General features: G+C 39.4%; 2 protein-coding genes across 3 annotated transcripts; one reads left to right on the top strand and one right to left on the bottom strand.

Moving 5' to 3' along the window:
- Positions 1 to 779: 779 nt before the first annotated feature.
- Positions 780 to 14737, bottom strand: samd7 (sterile alpha motif domain containing 7). Of its 2 annotated transcripts, none has more exons than XM_077523022.1 (9): positions 14611 to 14737; positions 6674 to 6805; positions 6464 to 6587; positions 6263 to 6387; positions 6112 to 6193; positions 3672 to 4330; positions 3307 to 3422; positions 3117 to 3227; positions 780 to 1474 (listed from the first exon to the last, which is right to left on the bottom strand). In XM_077523022.1, the coding sequence occupies exons 2-9, from the start codon at positions 6777 to 6779 to the stop codon at positions 1220 to 1222; spliced, it is 1578 nt and encodes a 525-aa protein (XP_077379148.1). In that variant the 5' UTR covers positions 6780 to 6805; positions 14611 to 14737; the 3' UTR covers positions 780 to 1219. The 2 variants fall into 2 exon arrangements, with proteins under 2 accessions (XP_077379148.1, XP_077379140.1); XM_077523014.1 differs by lacking the exon at positions 14611 to 14737 and adding an exon at positions 11067 to 11337.
- LOC144019766 (apolipoprotein D-like) lies at positions 9888 to 17840 on the top strand. The gene is made up of 6 exons (XM_077523029.1): positions 9888 to 9928; positions 13681 to 13798; positions 14591 to 14725; positions 15313 to 15434; positions 15519 to 15604; positions 17319 to 17840. Exons 3-6 carry the CDS (start codon positions 14603 to 14605, stop codon positions 17573 to 17575), a joined length of 588 nt encoding a protein of 195 aa, XP_077379155.1. The 5' UTR covers positions 9888 to 9928; positions 13681 to 13798; positions 14591 to 14602; the 3' UTR covers positions 17576 to 17840.
- Positions 17841 to 18655: the final 815 nt, after the last annotated feature.

Below are 18655 nucleotides of genomic sequence, written 5' to 3'. Positions count from 1 at the left end.
CGTTTGATTTATTCAGATTTATTAATTTGTAATGTTACATATGTAACATCATCATCACAATAATAATAAATAATAATAATAATAATAATAATAATAATAATAATAATAATAATAATAGGGCGGCACGGTGGATGACTGGTGGGTCTTCTCCGGGTACTCCGGTGTCCTCCCACACTCCAAAGACATGCATGGCAGGTTAATTGGGCGCTCCAAATTGTCCCTAGGTGTGCTTGTGTGTGTGGATGGTTGTTCATCTCTGTGTGCCCTGCGATTGGCTGGCAATCAGTTCAGGGTGTACCCCGCCTACTGCCCGAAGCCAGCTGAGATAGGCGCCAGCACCCCCCCGCGACCCTTGTGAGGAATAAGCGCTCAAGAAGATTCCTAATCCTCTGCCAGGATCTTAGATGAGCTAAGAGGAGCTGAGACATCTATACTGTACAAACGTCCATGTCGAGTCTGTCCTGCACTACCCCCAGGTGGCCAAAGTGGGCAGCTGCACAATAACCACTTAATTAATGCAGTTTATAAAAACTATTCATTCCTTTTAAAATCCATCCATCCATTTTCTTGACCGCTTATTCCTCACAAGGGTCGCGGGGGGTGCTGGCGCCTATCTCAGCTGGCTCTGGTCAGTAGGCGGGGGACACCTTGGACTGGTTGCCAGACAATCGCAGGGCACACAGAGACAGACCTTTTAAAATCTATTCTACTTTTTTTTTTTTTTTTTTTGATTAATGGCATTTCCATTCAGGGAATGATGATTTGAGATGTGAGTGATTTGCGTTATGTGTGGTAGTGGAATGAATCTCAAGGCACCACTGTTATTATATTTTGCTAATGTCTGGAATGCTCCAACATAGTGCTATTTTAAAATAATAAATACCTATTCATCAGCCTAATTGAGCATCATGGCTTCCATTGTAATAAACATAACAAACAAACCACCTTTATTTACAATCCATTTCAAACATAAAAAAGCTGTATTAAATTCCAATGACTCTGAATAAATAAATAAATACATAATCATTCTATCAGATGATCTCTCCAGTTTGTGTGTTGCTTTTGGAATGCATACAGACGCACAACATTGTGCAGCAACCTTACATGTCGGATCGTAAAGAAATGCTAATTGTGGCGACACGCGTTGATTCCAAATGACGCATGTTCATCTTCATCCAATGCTGGTGGTAAGTGCTGCTGTTTTGGTAAGCCAGAGACTTCAAATAGCCTCGGCGGCTAACTCTTTAGCACGAGGGGAACTGTGGTCCGGCTCACAGAGGTGCTCGGGGGGTTTGAGGACATCGACGGCCTCCCGGGGGCTCGCAGCCATCATCATCATCTCCTCCGTGTTGCAGTTGACCGGCGAGCCCATCTCTGACAAATGGTCGCCAGACTTGTCGGGGGCGGTCTGCAGGGGGCCGGTAGGGAGCGGGAGGTTCATCATGTACAACATGCTGCCCATGCGTCTCGACACCTATTGGGGTGACAGGAAGTGTTGGTGTACAAGGTAGACTGATTCATTATTAGTATTTCTGGCCTACCAAGAATGTTACTGTTGTGACGCTTGTTTTGTATTTCTTGACAGGGCAAGGAATCGTATTTGGTAACTGAACGTCACACCCAGCCACTCAGCAAAGAAAGGTAAGGAAAATATTATCCAGCTATATAGTTTAGCGGGGGTCCCCAATTAAACATGAAAAACACACAACCACGCTAATTTCATTTTCTGCTGGTTGGGGAGTTCAATAACGTTTGAATTTTGTTTAATATATTTTTTTTAAATTTTAATTTTATTTTATTTTTAAATTTGTATTTTATTTGTTCATTCTGATTTGATGTAATTCCATTTAGATTTAATGAATTATGTTTAATCAACTCTTGTTTAGCTTTATTTTATTATCATTTTCAGTTCATCACTTTTGATTCGAATCAATATACTTGTGAGTTTATTCATTTTAGTTTAATTGCCTTTTGTTTAGCTTAATTGTATATTTTTTATGTTTTGACTTTATTATTTTTACTTAATTTGTTTATTAATTTTAAGTCTTTTTGATGTAATTTTATTTGATTAATTTGCTTGATTTTATTTGGATTGCATATTATTACTTAAATTGGATTTGACTTTGTTTACTTTTATTCATATTGGTTTATTTTTTTTTATTTAGTCTAATTTTATTTAAGTAGTTTTGTAGTATTGATTTTGTTTGATAATTTTTTGTTTAATTATACTTTTATTTTAATTGAAATAATTTGTAAGATTGATTTCATTTATCAATGCTATTTAAAATTTATTTATCTTTATTTCATTCTATTTGATTGGTTTATATATTTTGATTAATTCAGATTAATTGTGTTTTATATTTAAGTATTTACATTTATTTTCAGAAGTACAGTATCTTAATAATTTTCTTCAATTTAATTTAGTTTTTTTTTTTTTTTCATCATGATAATTTTTTTCTTTAAAGGGATACTTGACTCATTGAACAATTTTCATCAGTGAAAAGTTAATATTTTGTCCAGAATAAATTTGATAACTTCATTATTTTTCATGTATAACAATATTGAAGCATGTATTGCTAATGCAAGCACACATTGATCGCTTCACAAGCAAATTAGGTTCCCCTTCATCTGACAATTAGCATAGATTTTAAACATAGAAGGCCAAAACATCCCTAATGAAAATTACATTGCACTAATAAACTACCCACTAGAGGGTGTTAGAACTGCACAAATGGAAAACAACCAGACTTTTTTTAAACAGAGGTGGTCCTTTTAAATATTGTGAACATGACGATGACGATATTGTGGCAGTTTTAACATCATGATATCACGATATTGCCCTTATCGTTACATCCCTAGTCATCATCAGTCGACAGCAAGTAGAAAAATTACCTTTTAAAAGGTACTAATTTTAAATGAAAAATAATGAAGTTATCACATTAATTATAGACCAATTTTTAACTTTTTAATGCTGGAAATGGCTCAATGAGTCAAGTATCATTTTCATTTAAATTTACTATGGTGCATTTTAGACCCCCCCCCCATTATAATTTCAATTCAATTTGTTACATTACACCACACATTATATGACATGATATTCCATTCCATTAAGTTACCTGAGAGCGGACCTTCAGAGCAGGCCCGAGCTTAAGGCCCAGTGTGTCCAGCAAATGTTCCTCTGAGAGGAGGGGCAGCGTCTCACCATCAATCATGTGGTCTTTAAAGGTCTGCGCGGTCAAATGGTTTTCTTTCGTGAGCGTAACATTACTGAAGCGTAAAGACAGCAACGCAAAGTGTGATACGCACCTGAGCATACTCCGAACATGATGGAATGTTATTGATAAAGTTGTAAACGTCGTTGATGCTCCACTTCCTGATGTCCTCAGATACCTCATCACCGTTTAGGAAGACATTGGGTGGACCTGATGAATGAATATTTTTAGTCACATGGGTCACAAAACTATAAAGTGAAAAATGTAGCCTAAATTGGGGCCACAATGTAAATATAATGTGAGAAAAAATGCTAATAAGTGGCACAGAAATACAAATTTGTCAACACAAGGCATATGGTGTTATATCTATACCACTATGACCACAATTGAACATATTTGTTCTCATGTCATGTGTGTTGCTCCTTCCAAAACCGAGCATGATGTTGTTTTCAAACGCACCTGGAGGTAAGAAGCCATTCCCGGCAACAGGGAACATGTACGGCATGCCCCCTGGGGGATACATGAACTTCTCCTGGAAGGCGGCACACTGGCTGGGAGCGTCTTTCTCATTGGCTCCACTGTTGCTGGCGTCGGCGCATTGTTCCGGAGCGCCGCCCTTGCGCAGGCCCACCTCGCCCTCCTTGTAGATCTTTCTGCCCCCTGCGGCCGCTTCAGAATCCGCTTTTGCTGGGTGGTGCACCTTGTTGACGGAGCACCCCTCTCCTATTTCCCCCTTCACGTCCATCTCCTTCTCCTCCCCGCCGGACACGCCTCCCGGGCTCCGCTCCACGCTTTTGTCCTCAGCCGGGCCCTTGATGTGACCGCTGGGGTTATCGGTGGTCTTGTGGGTTGCGGGCCGTCTGCCCACCCGGCGTCCGCGCTCTCTGTGCAGCGTGCCGATCGGGGGATAGGGGCTGGCCGTCATGAGGATGCTGTTGGAGTGGAGGTCATCCAGGGTGGGCCGGTGGACGAAGACCTCGTGGCTATCGGGCATGCGCTGGCGACCTCGGAAGGGCATGGGGTTGGAAGGGTACGACATGGGGGTCTCCATGCCCATCAGACCCTTTTGATGGGCGTTCTCCAGCTCTTTCTGATGCAGTATGGCATTCATTTCCATTCTGAGTACAAGATGAAGAAAGAAAACAAAATACTTTTTGGTTAGGTCTTTACTCCGGGTTCTCTGCCTTCCTCCACATTTCAAAAACATACAAGTTCGACCAGTGGTCTGCAACCTGTAGCTCTGGAGCCACATGGGGCCTGTGGATCTCTAAAAACATCCATCCATCCATCCATCCATCCATCCATCCATCCATCCATCCATCCATCCATCCATCCATCCATCTTCTTAACCGCTGGGGTGCTGGAGCCTATCCCAGCTGGCTTCTGGGAGTAGGCGGGGGACACCCTGGACTGGTTGCCAGCCAATCGCAGGGCACACAGAGACGAACAACCATCCAGCATTCACAATCACACCTAGGAACAATTCGGAGCACCCAATTAACCTGCCATGCATGTCTTTGGAATGTGGGACGAAAAACAATGAGTAGAATTTAATACATTTTTTAAACATATTAGATAATAAATGGATTAATTATTTAGATAAAAAAGCAATAATTAAATATTCAAAAAATGTCAGAATTGCCAAATTTTTAAATTGTCAGAAAAAGAGACAGATAAAGAAGTTTTTAAAAAGTACCTAAAAATGTCAAAAAGGGACAATAAAATAAACAAAACATAAGTGGAAAAAGCAGAAAATTACTATAAAATGTCCATGAAATTACCAAAAATATCAGAGAATTAAATAAAAACGGCTTAAAAGAAAAAACCATAAGATTTAAAAAAAATAAAAAAATAAAATAAAATGAATAAATAAATAAATGACAGAAAATGACCATGAAATGTATTTGGGAAATCAAAATATGGATAAAAAAAATAAATAAATAAAAAAAATAAAAAAATAAACAGGAAAGAAAATGTCCAAAAACAAAAGAAGAAATCACAAAAGTTACAATACTATGTCCACAAAATTGCAAAAAAAAGTCAGAAAATGAATGTTTAAACAAAGACACCAAAAAAAACGATTCAAAAGTAGTCATAAAATATCCAAAAACAAAATTGCCCCAAAAAGTCAGAAAATTGATAGAAAAAAGGCAGAAAAAAATAGCCAGGAAGATGAGAGGCACAAAATTATCTTAATATGTCAATAAAATTGCCAGAAATGTCATAAACTTGACAGAAAGCCAGAAAAGTCTAAAGTAAAAATGTATTGATAAATTGTAAAATTACAACAACAACAAAAAAACGAATATGAAAATGAACCTTTTCTGTTTTGGTGCCGCTCTAATTAATTCTTGGGCCATCAGTACATGATTAGACTAATCACAATCTTCAAATGTTTTGAGGCTCCAGACAGATCTATTGTTATTTATTTGGCTTAAAATGTCTCTTTTGACAGTTAAGGTTGCTGACCCCTGTGTTAGACACTAAATTGTCTACCGGTGTGAGTGTGAATTGATGTACAGTATGTGTGCCTCATGATTGGCTGGCGATCAGTCCAGGGTGCATGCTACTTCTCTGAGAACGAGAACGACATGGAGCTTGAAGCTGGTAGAGTCAGCTGGTGCCACAGGATTATTACATTAATGTTGTGGTTAAAACAACATTAATAGAAGTCAAGACCAAGATTTTGAAATGTTAAAACCAAGTCAAGACCCTGACAATGTGAGACAGAATCAAGAACAAGACAGACGCAAGTCCCAAGAACAAGATCTGGTTGAATGTTTGTATGGCGACTGTTGTGGAAATCCACAAAATGTGACAAAAGCATCTGGCAGGCGCATCTCAGTTTTATTCTACTTGGCTGCATCTTTCGTCAGATGCTGACCATACATACGCTCACCTGGCCATGTTTTGCTTGTGAATGAGCTCCTGTCGCCGGGCAACTGTTTCCATGGGCTCTGAGGGCAGGAAGCCATAACCAGCTGCGGCGAAGAGAAACATCACACTCGTTACATGAACAACCACCCAATAAATGACTGAATTGTTTTTACCTCCTCCTGGAAAGGTTCTCGCCGGCAGGACGCCAGCATGTGGCGCCAGAGGGGGGCCCAGGTGAGGGCCCATGTGCATCTGCCTTGCGTCTGGAGCCACCATTTCAGCTGGAGGGACCAACTCCCTGAGAAAGGAGGTACGTTGATTTCTGATATATGTACCTAGATGAGGTAACCAAACATCCGTTGCCCCTCCCGAACCTTTCCATGAACCGCGGTTCGAACGGTGCCGGGACCCCCTGTAACCTCTGCTGACCCTGGGCGAGGATCTGCGGTGTCATGGCCATTTGGTTCCTCATCATCATCTCCTGCCTCTGCCTCAGCTCTGCCACACATACACATTCACGCACACGCGCAGCAGGTCACCGGATGCCATGAAAACAAGCGGCACTTCCTTGCTTCCTTCCTTACCGTTTGCCGACATGCCGTTGACCAGGCGGTACCAGTGCTTCTCATCCAAAGCTCCTTGCTCTCCCAGTGCCGTCATCTTCCTCAGCTGCTCGCGAGGGGTCATCATTCGCTCCTCCGGCCACCACGAGGACGCTAGAGAAAATAGAAAACAAAAAGAGATGCTTTAAGATTGGAATATGGAATCAAATGGAACAAAGAGCATCATACTATTTTAGGCTTACTTTTATACATATGGTATGATGTACTTTTTGAGGAAAATAAAATCTGTTTGAGGTATGTGTAAATGTAACCATTGCAGTTCTTCATATACACCACCAAGAGGCAGTAGTTAATCATTCAAATACTAAACTATAAAAGTAAACACATGACTTCACTCAATATTTACACACTTGCATCATTTAATTTGTGCCTTAATTTTGAGTTAAATTAAAGTTCCTTTAATATAACTAATTTTTTTTAACATACAATTAATGACCGTCCCTTATTTGGAAAGTCTGTACTGGGGTATTTCCAGTCAGACACGTCCACGTCAAAATTTAGCAGTAATAAATTTAATAATAATGTATACATTTCTGGAGATTGGGGTCAAGTTACCTTTTATAATTTTAAAAATGAGCAAAATTTCACAAGTTACTTCATGTTAAAGATCAGATAGCACTTAATATGAAAAGAAAAATGCACTGAGCTGTCACCAACGTCTAACAAATCAAATTATGCCATCTAGTGGCAGAAATATTATCTCAACGCAAATTAATATCACACTCATTTTTTACAGTACAGTACATCTTTTATATATTCAACTCTAGAATGGACTGTCTCATGCGCGTGATGGACAGTAGCTCCGCCCCCTCCCTTAAACTCCTTGTATTGTGGCAGTGCCTTTCAGCAGTCCATTAATAAATTAACTTAAAAAAACAAAGTGCATTTGTTCTAAAAATAAAAATATAAAAAAATCTAGATCCCTGTGACTTGCCCCTCTTTGTCCAAGCAAAAAAAAAAAAAAAAAAAATTAACAAGTTGTATTTTACAATTTTAAAAATGTGTACAAATTCACAAGTTACTACATCTAACACAAGCAATTATGCCATCTAGTGGTAGAAAAATGACCTCAACGCAAATCAATATCACACTCATTTTTAAAGTACAGTACATCTTTTTAATTTTTACTCCATTTTATGAATTATTATGAAATTACTGTATCAATAACTAAAAGATGGCAGCCATATTTCTATTGGTTTAACATTTTTATGTTAACAAGAGTATGCAACTTAGAAAAAAATATTTTATTGAACATTTAGAAGACATAAAATTTGCGCTTAATTGTGAGTTAACTATCGAAGTCATGTAATTAATTACGATTAAAAATTGTAATCACCTGACTGACACCCGTATTATTTACTGTTCTGTAATGCTGTCCCCCGCACCTAACCTTGCGTATTATGACAGCTTCTCAAGTTCCCTCTGAAAGCATCTTACTGAGGCTTGTAATCCCCCTGGTAGTCCTGCAAGAGTCTGCCAGCTACATCTGCTGACCCCACCATCCCATCCCATCTCCAAATTCCACCTGCCGCCCCCACCCGACTCCGCCCCTCCCCACACACTTCCCCCAGGATCCTATTAGCTAAGTCGTGGCTATACAGCACTTTAACGGGATGTGTCGGCGGTAATCCTCACGTTTAGAGTTTTACCCCCAGCAAACCTTGCCTGTAAGCGTCCTGGACAATACACCCTGAGTGCTAAGCTTATTAGCCCCCATCAGCACCCATGATGTCCTAAAAACACCTCAGGGATAAATATGGGGGGACACAATCGGTTTATGTGGTGCTATGTGGGCGCCACAACACACCTGCGTCCTTTTTGTTTTTTTTAACCTCGCCATCTTCGATGACATATGTCACGTAGTCAGCAATGTACTTTTATGTGCAGTAAAGGTCATCATGTGGCGGCGGGCTGTGAGGAAACGCATCTCGCTTGTTTTAGGCTTATCGGATTATCTCGACAGTTAAATATTCAGGTTGTGTTAATCCTGCCACATTGGTGTCAACAACAATTGAAAAAAAAATCAATACCAATACAAAAAAAATTTATGTTGTTTCATGCTGCCACAGGCGATCAGCAAGCTTAAATGAGAGGCACTTTTAATTTGGGTTCAGTGGGAGTTCAAAACAAACAGGGGGATTATTTGTGGATGTTGCTGTAACGGTAATAATTTCAATTTTCACTAATAATATATACAAACAAAATAAGATACAACTTTTAATGAATGCCATTTAATAATACTATTCATTAAATTATTTTCCTTCACAAATAGCAGGATTTTTCAGGAACAATTAATTCAAAGAATAATAGAAAAATAAGAGTGATCATAATCCACATTCAAAATATTTTTTTGAAAAATTATTTCAAGTATATGTCTATTTGGCTATTTTTATTGGCACATTAGTGTTTATTTTTCTGGTTTAGATGAATGATTCAGTCTCAAGTAGTTCATAACATTTTTTTTAGATATTTTTTAGGAGCAATTTATTTAAAAAAAAAAAGAATCTATACAATACTCTAAAATAATATATAGTAAGCCCTGTTGAATAACGTTGTTTTGACCTTACAATTTAAATAATTTAAAGTACACACACATTTTTTTCTACATTTTGCTAATTTTTTTCATCCATTTTTCAAAATCAAGCTGTCGCAACAACATGAATAAACAAAATAAAAAAGATAACTATGAATAATCTACACTGTTTATATAACTATTATTTAGACTATTAAAGTACATTTTTCTTGTTGCTGATTATTTTTTTTGTGCCAATAAACTCACAGGCTACATTGACGTCAATTCAGTCTCAATATGTGCCTGAAAACAGGAGTTCAGAACATTTCGACAACAATTCTCCCAACTCGTAATTAATAATATTCATTTAAAAAGAGAACACCCTAATGAAAGGTGAGCGCTCAAAGCATTTGTGCGACAGGCGGCTGCTTAATGCGCAGGGGATTGGACTCCTTGGGATTTAGTGTTGCCCACGTAATCCCATTACAAGAATGAATTCAGGGGAAAAATTGCTGACGACTTAGCTGCAGCCTAGAGGAGGTCATATCAGACATTGTCTCGCCCCTTCTTAAGCCCCCTCCAATACACACACACACGCGCGCACACGCACACTCACCCCAACACGCGTGCACACATGCACAGACTAAAGCTTCATATACTCTCAGTTACACTTGGACAATTCCATTATACGCAGCTTGTCAGTGGTAAGTACTGATTGAACAATTAAAGCAGGGTCAAGGCCTAAAACGGGTCGCAGGGTAAACATGATTACAAACCCAGCAATATACTAATACGCTATTCTTCTAGAAGCCAGAAATTAAAATCAAAGAAAAATGAATACAATATTACAATTAAAATAATTTAATTGTGCTAATTTTAATTTGTTCGTTGATTAGCTGGAAGAAAACAAAATACTTTTAAAGCTTTAAGGCATCCATTTTGACTTGTGTTTAAGTTAACAAATGTGTTTTCCTTGCCCTCAGAATTATATATATATATATATATATATATATATATATATATATATATATATATATATATAACGTAAAATAACTTAAAATAGTATCGACTACTTAAAAGGATTTTTTTTTTTTTTTTTTTCACTGTTTGCTGATTGGATGGTGTGCCATCCATTTTGACTCAAGTTTAAGTTGCCAAATATAGTTCCTTGTCATATATCAATATACAGAAAATATGACGAAATTTAAAAAGACTATTTTAAGTACACTGCATATTTTTATTTTTATTTTTTTATTTATTTTTTTACAGTCGCTAATTTCCTCAATGGTCTAATTTACCAAACATGGTTCTTTTCCCTTCAGTATTATTCAACATTACGTTTTAAATCATACAATATAAAAAACATATTAAAAGGTCTAATTTAAGTCATTCTACAATATCCCCCCCCATTTGCTGATTGGCTGGGAGTAGTCACATGGTTATCTTGCATCATTAAACTCAATTTTATGTTACCATTTCCAAATATGGTATCTTTCCATAATAAAGGTTCTTTTCATGAAAAGGACCCTGATGCTGTGCTAATATTTTACAGCATCATGTCATGTGATTGATTAATGTTGCCCACTCAATAGCCATGGCAGCATATTCATCGTGGAAGTGGGACGCATCCCCCCACCATTCCATAGATTTGAGAGACTGCTTGTCAAATCTTCCTGAGCTTTCCATCAATTTCAAGCAATTTAACCACAAACGTATTAACATTTGACAAAACGTACCATTATTGCAATATTAAAACTGACCATATTATTGTTGTTAGATGAAACTGTCAAATCAAGTTTTTCATTGAACTGGAATGACTTGTAAGATTTTGGAAGGACTCACCTTGAAAATCCAGCGAGCGGATCTTTTTAGGTCGGAACAAATAAAAAAAATTCAAAAACCGTCTTGAGCATCCGACAGGAAGTGTCCCGTGCCGTGCGTCAACTCTCTCTCGGCTTCCCGCCACACCAGCAAAGTGCCTGCCAGCCTAACTGCCTTAACTAAAAAAGACCTTTTAAATACCGATTGGTTTCATCTCCATTAGCGGGCCTTATCCGTGGTGGTAAGCCCTCCCTCGTCCTGACATCACCGTGATCTCCCCGTCCAACTGCCCGGCTGCACCTTGCAAAAAACTCATGTGTAATTACTGAAGCAGCACTGCTCCTTAAGCGCTAAACCTCTTTGGACGTTTACCTCACTAATCCCTTGTTAGCACTTTAGGCCATAGTTAAGACACCTAAATGCTTAGCTCCCTTTTTGCACCGGCAAAATAAGCAAAGACCTCCCGCTCAGAGACCTGATGCCCCGACGCTTGGAAAATCCTTCCATAAGTCTTGTTTGTGCTTTTTTTTTTTTTCGTGTTGCTCTCACTGGGGTGCGAGCGTGTTGACCCAAACATGCTTGGTGGTCATTTGTTAGAATTCCGTCGAAATTGGCTGGATCATCGACTCAGACCTCCTAAGCTGACGGTTTGTGCTCACCAGCCGCTTACTGCCAGGGTCCCGCACTTTGAGGCATGTTTTCTAAGCGCGACCACTTTTGACGGCTGTATTGGCAGCAGAGTTTTCGCAAAATTAAGTTATAACATTTATTGACCTGCGCCTTTCACACAGAACACAGCAAAGCGGGACAAATGAAGGTGGGAAACTATTCCCGAGAGGCTTCAGTAAGAGGTTGGGCTGGATTGGGCTACATTAGCCTCTCTCATTCTACAACATTGGTGTGACAGCAGAATCTGCATTCATTTACTAGTGTCTTTCACACAGAACCCAGAAAAGTGGGACAAATAAAAGCACACAAATAGCCTTAATAGACTTCAATAATATATTGTGCTGCAGTGGATAGATGAAGTCTTTATGACACGTTCATGCCAAGTTTCCACAAAATAAGCTTAACAGAAGAATCTGCATCTATTTTCTGTGCCTTTCACACAAAATCCAGCAAAGTAGGGAAAACGAATGTATGCTAATAGCCTCACCAGCCATCAATAATTTGCCTGTCTTCAATAGCACTCTTTGTGAAAGAGGCTTCTTCATCTATCCGCTGCAGCACAACAAATCGAAGGCTCGTGAGGCTATTAGCATGCATTCATTTTCCCCACTTTGCTGGGTTCTGGGTGAAAAGCACAGGTGAATAAATGTCGACTCGGCTGTTACTCCAATTTTGCACAAACTGTGTGAAAAAAGGCTTACATCATCATTTTATCTTGGCCTTTTTTTAAAGTTTCCGCAAAATTGTCCAAACAGTAGAGTCTGCATTTATTTGCCTGTGCCTTTCACACAGAACTCAGTCAATGAAGGCATGCTAATGACCTCACTTGCCTTCAATAAATGATTGGCCTGCATTGGCTAGATGAAGACATTAGCGTCTTTCACACAAATTCCACCTAATTAGTATATCAGTGGCATAATGGTGGAGTCCATTTTGATAAGCCTGTGCCTACAGAGAAGCTAGCATAGCCCCTTTTGCACAGAGAAATTGGGCATTAAATCCAAATTGGTCAGTAAATGACAACTTACTATTGTCTGCGTCTGAGTCCTACCTTACCTCGTCGTGTCAACTATGAGCAATACTAGTGCCATTTTGTGCTTCAAAAGGCCTAATAAAGAACGTTGGAATTAAGCATTAGGACTTAAAAAACATCTAAACTGGTCATTTAGGAATCTGTGGGTCGCATAAGCTTTTTATGAGGGATTTCTGTCCATCTTGTTTGCAGGCAGCATTATAGAGTCACAGCGAGGCAAAAGGATCACGGCAGGTTTAACCTCCATGGCTATAAATTGACAAACAAGACACTCTTTCTGCTTGGTCCTCTTCTAATTACAGCTGCAATCTGCCATCCGGACGTTTCACACTGCGGCCTAATCCCGCTAAAGTGGAAGCATTACGTCTTGGTCAAATCTTGTTTAGGTCTTGTTGACTGTGAGCTGATTGTTTAGGTTGAATAATCCCAAAAATAAGCCTTAAATCTGAGGGGAGGCGCATTCAGAAACATGCTGTTGTCATCACAATGGAGAAGGAAATTATTAGCTTCCGTGTGCTTCATGAGCAGGACAGTGATATAGTACAAAATGGCGGACGAGCCAAATGATACATTTTGTCATAAAAAGGTTCTAGTTCACCACAAAAACATTATACTTTGCCTTAAAGTGTATATACAGACAGTAGGTACATCATGTCGCACATGAATAGACACAGAAAAGGTCTAAAGACCACATGCCGATTTGAAGTTGCCATTTTAAGGAGATTTTCACCATTTCTAGGGCCCTTCAAAACAATATTGTTCTAGAGTTTTTGTCCAAATGGTAAAAAAAAATTGAGTTAGGTATAAAGCTCGAGAAAAAACAACAACCTTCAGAATTTAAATTAATATCTGTATGTGGCACAGCAGAGGCCCAATCAAGATTGTTTCATAACACGTCCTGGTATGTCCCCCATGACTCTAATTTGCTAATAGTTGACTTCAAGTTTGAAATAAAGTGAAGACGCGAGCACAAAGACACCATTGATGATGCAGAGACGCACTGTGGACCAAATCTCACTCGCTGCAACACTCCTGCCTGACCACATCCGAGGTAAGAACTCGTTCTGTTCATAACTTGATTTTGTCATAAGCAGGACACAAACTAACCTATATAATATTTTTGATATATTTGTGAATTGGATGTTTTGTCATACATTTGGTTCACACAAAAAAAGAGAAGAAGCGCTCTTGAGTATTACTGCATCTCGTTTTTGATACTACACAGTGTTTATATAATGTGAGCTGTGATGCATGTAAAAAATATTTGAAGTAATTAAATCAAAAATCTTGTTTAAATGTGATACTTTCCCCACAGCTATGTATAATCTATTTTGCCATTTTCTCTTGTAATATGTGTACACTTTAATTTGGAAGTTAACAAAAGATGGATAAAATAAAAAGGAAAGGAAGTGCTGTGGATGATCACAACCTATCTTACTTCCACATCCTCCACTTGTTCAGTAGCTTAAAAGTTGCAAAAGGAAGTGCATGTGATCCAAAGAAAACATTGGGTTACATGTCATTGTTTGAACTAAGATTGAGATACATATCCCCAGTTGTAAGCTAGTTGGCTAATTTGTGGTTTGGTTATATTGATTGCTATGAATTCTCATCCCGCCCACACGCCCTCCCATTAATTCCCACCTAATCACATAACTTTCCTTTTAAGTCTGCTAGCTTAATGCTAAGACATTATGGCAAATGCCACAGATAAGCTAACGAATAGCTCATTGTGGCGTTTTTACAACACAATTCTACACAGTGCCACAAAACACAAAGAAAATGGTTTCAGTTGTGAAATAAATACGTCCGGTTTAACAGCAAAATCTTTCATCTTTGTCAGATATCAAAGGTGATGCTCACCATGAAACTCTTTTTGGCACTGGTGGCATTCATTGTGCCGCTCATCGAAGCTCAGGTGCCTCACTGGGGTCCATGTCCAGAACCCGAAGTTCAAGCGGCTTTCAACCTCAAACAGGTCAGCTAGCGCTCTCTCTCTCTCTCTCTCTCTCTCTCTCTCTCTCTCTCTCTCTCTCTCTCTCTCTCTCTCTCTCTCTCTCTCTCTCTCTCTCTGTCTCTCTGTCTCTGTCTCTCTGTCTCTCTGTCTCTGTCTCTCTCTCTCTCTCTCTCTCTCTCTCTCTCTCTCTCTCTCTCTGTCTCTCTCTCTCTCTCTCTCTCTCTCTCTCTCTCTCTCTCTCTCTCTCTCTCTCTCTCTCTCTCTCTGTCTCTCTGTCTCTCTGTCTCTGTCTCTCTCTCTCTCTCTCTCTCTCTCTCTCTCTCTCTGTCTCTCTCTCTCTCTCTCTCTGTCTCTATCTATCTGCTGGTTGCAGCCAAATACAGACAGTTCTCAATTCATGACGATGACGTTTGATTAGCTTTTTTTTTTTAATGTTATTTTTTATTTTTATTTTTTATTTTTAACGGCCCAAACCAACCAGGGTCGATGTCACGTTCAAGTTATGTACTTCTTTAGACAGTAAAATTGAAACCTCCCTTCACAGTTGATGTGATTATTCAACAATCAACTCTACACATTCAAAACAATGATCGTTATGCCTGTTACAGTTCATGGGGAGGTGGTTCGAGATCGCGAGACTGCCGACACAGTTCGAGAGGGGCCGCTGCATTGAGACCAATTTCACATACAGAGGAGACAGGTCCATTCGAGTGGTCAGCTCGGAAATATTGTGAGTGGGAAAAAAAAAAAGATATGATGATGATATTTCCTCGAATATAATGTTATGTATAACAATAATCGTCTTGATCGACAGGAAAGGAGAGGTTAGGAAAATCGAAGGAACCGGTGTCACGGAGGATCAAAGGAATCCTGCCAAACTTGGAATAAGCTACTCTTACGGTGAGATTTAAAGGCGCAGTCTGCCGGTTTCACTCAGGAAAATGCACTTTTTAAATACAGGATTTAAACAAACAAACTACTTCTCAATTTACAGATCTGGGCTTTTCTTAACGTGTGGGGGTGATTTTGTCCGAACCCCCCACACCCCCAGCCTGTATTTTTCCATTTTGTGTTTGTTTTGTAAACAGTGGGACGTGTCTGTGGAAAGACAGTGTTTACAACCCTCCAACCAATCGCAGAACGGGAGGGTGGCGTGTCGCAAACGGGGCCGGACGAACGTGTCGGCTGCGTGACATCATTCCCGCGGCAATCTTAAAGCACGCACAGATTTTTTTTTCTTCACTCACTCATTCACACACGTAAGCTTCTGTGAGTGAGTGAGTGAGTGAGTGAGTGAGTGAGTGAGTGAGTGAGTGAGTGAGTGAGTGAGTGAGTGAGTGAGTGAGTGAGTGAGTGAAAAAAATAATAATAATCCGTGCATACTTTCAAATTGCCGCGGGAGTGACGTCACGCAGCCGACACGTTCCCCTGGCCCCGTTTGCGACATCCCACCCCCCGCTCTGCGATTGGCTGGAGGGGTGTGAACACTGTCTTTCCACAGAAACGTCCCGCTGTTTACAAAACAAACGCAAAATGACAAAATACAGGCTGGGGGGTGGGGTGGGGGGGGGTGGGGGTTTAGGACAAAATCACCACCAAAGATTAACATAAACCCAGATGTGTAGACTGAGAGAAAGTTAAAGTGTGTACATCCTGTATTTAAAAAGTGAAACCGGCGTACTGGGCCTTTAAGGAATCTTGTGAAGCCCTTTATTAAATATATACAGCCCCGGTTTTAAATAACATTTTATCATACTGTGTTGACTTGAGTTAAATTTGTTCTGTGACCATGTTTGTCACTTATAACACTAAATTCGCCTTTCCACAATGAAATGAAAGCAAACGCTACAGTTGCACTATAAATTTAGGTAAACTTACAGCACAACTGTAAATGTACAAAAGCTAAACAATGCTGAACAGCAAAAAAGAAAAAAAAATGCTATGAATCGTCACCAACAATTCACATGCACATTTCAACTTCAACCTCTGAAAATATCAAAATATTTGCCACAGTATTTTGGATTTTATGGGCATTAAGCTGTGTTCTTTCCATACACTGCACTCATAAGTTTGTATACCCTTTTAGAGAATGTAAACTTTCAAGCACAACTGTACATAACAGACTATCACAATACTCAAAGGCATGTATTCTATATTCTATACGAAAAGTGACTAATATTACAGTATCTTACTGAGTAGTAGTAGTAGTTGTAGCAATTCTTCTTTGTTTGTGTCTGCATGAAATTTCAGTGTTATACTGCCTCCAGGTGGCAAAGTCGGACACACCAGTAGGAGCAGCACAATGAAATGAATTGCAGCATTAAGTCTTGATGCACAAAGTGTTGAATTCTTTACATTTTATTTAATTATGTTACTTAAAAAATAAAATAAAAAATGTACAATATTACAGTATTACAGTATACTTATATAAAAAAAAATCATTAACACAAAATTATTTTTGGGATTTGTAGGCTGGAATGTATTAGTGGCATTTCCATTTATTTGAATGGGGAAGCATGATTTGAAAATTGAGTATTTTGAGTTGGTCATGGAACAAACTGAACTCATATCTCAAGGCACTGTTGTACTCATCCGTGCGTCTCTTACCCATCAGTGCTGCCCTTTTCCCCCTACTGGATCCTGTCCACCGACTACGTGAACACAGCGGTGGTGTACTCTTGCACGGACATCCTGCGTCTCTTCCACCTGGACTTCGCTTGGATCCTGAGCCGCACGCGCACCCTGCCCCAGTCAACCATTGACAGCGCCAAGGAGACCTTCGCCAACAACAACATTGACGTGATTCGCATGATTGACACCAAGCAGCAGGGCTGCGACAAAGACGTGCCTTGGAATGACCAGCTCTTATAATGCCCCCCCCCCCCCCCCCCCCTTCAAATAATCCTTTTGTTGAGAGGAGGTGAGTCAAATGGTCTGTAAATGAGCAAGTCAATATAAAATTAATGATATAGCAGTACAGTATAACTAAATATGACACACATGCCTGCGCTGAATCACTGCTTCATACAAACTCTACAAATTCAAATAATAGTGACAGGTTTAGACTGCCACGTGCTTAGAGACTAACCAGTGATGCAAAGCTAGCAATTAGAATGAATAAAACTTTTAGATTCAATTCATGTGAGCTCTTGTTAGTTTTCTGTATGCATCATCCATCTAACTCCATTTTTGTCATTCGGGAGTCACTAAAATGTCCTGCTCTCCTAGCAACACCATTTTGATGCCCGCAGGCAAGTGATGACACCACCTTCAAAATGGTCCCCACAACAAACGTAGCTATCTTCAGCTAGCATATGCTGACTAGACAATAAACATTCACTTCCTGTTTGGATCGCTTTTTCAGCCTGTCTTGGAAATAAACAAAGTGAGTTCTATAAACGTCCTGTTTAGAGATATTTTGCTACTTCCGGTTTCAATATCATCCGAAGCCTGTTTGGGCAACAACGATTTCATTCCTCCTTTGGTCTCATTGCAGCTCATTGAAGCATTATACATCTACTTCCTGTTTCCCTATCTTCTTCAGTATCTATCTACATTCACAAGTACATCATCTACCATACTACCCGTTTGGTTATCTTTTGCAGTCCATCTAGTTGATAAAAATCTGCTTCCTCTTCTGATATCTTCTGCAGCCTGTTTAGAGCCCCTAACACTTAATTATGTGCTGTTGCTGTTGTCCACACAACACAATCGGATGAAGTGATTTCACGTGATTCTTAATCATCTATCCTCGATACATAGATGCATCATGCCCATCACTGCTAAGTTGTGATGGGCATGACGAGCAGGCTGGTTTCATTCAGTGTCCAACATAAAAATAGTCTTTCAAGAGGTGCCGGAAGATGTCTATCTGTGTATATAGCTTTGTTGCCTCCCATTGTGGTGACACAATGTCTGGTGTTTTATTGTAACTGCTGGGTTAAGTCATAA

The sequence above is a fragment of the Festucalex cinctus genome, chromosome 1, assembly GCF_051991245.1.
Source record: "Festucalex cinctus isolate MCC-2025b chromosome 1, RoL_Fcin_1.0, whole genome shotgun sequence".
In the NCBI taxonomy this organism is placed as follows: Eukaryota; Metazoa; Chordata; class Actinopteri; order Syngnathiformes; family Syngnathidae; genus Festucalex; species Festucalex cinctus.
The sequence above is the reverse complement of the archived record's forward strand: the minus strand, read 5'-3'. Positions and strand labels throughout refer to the sequence as shown.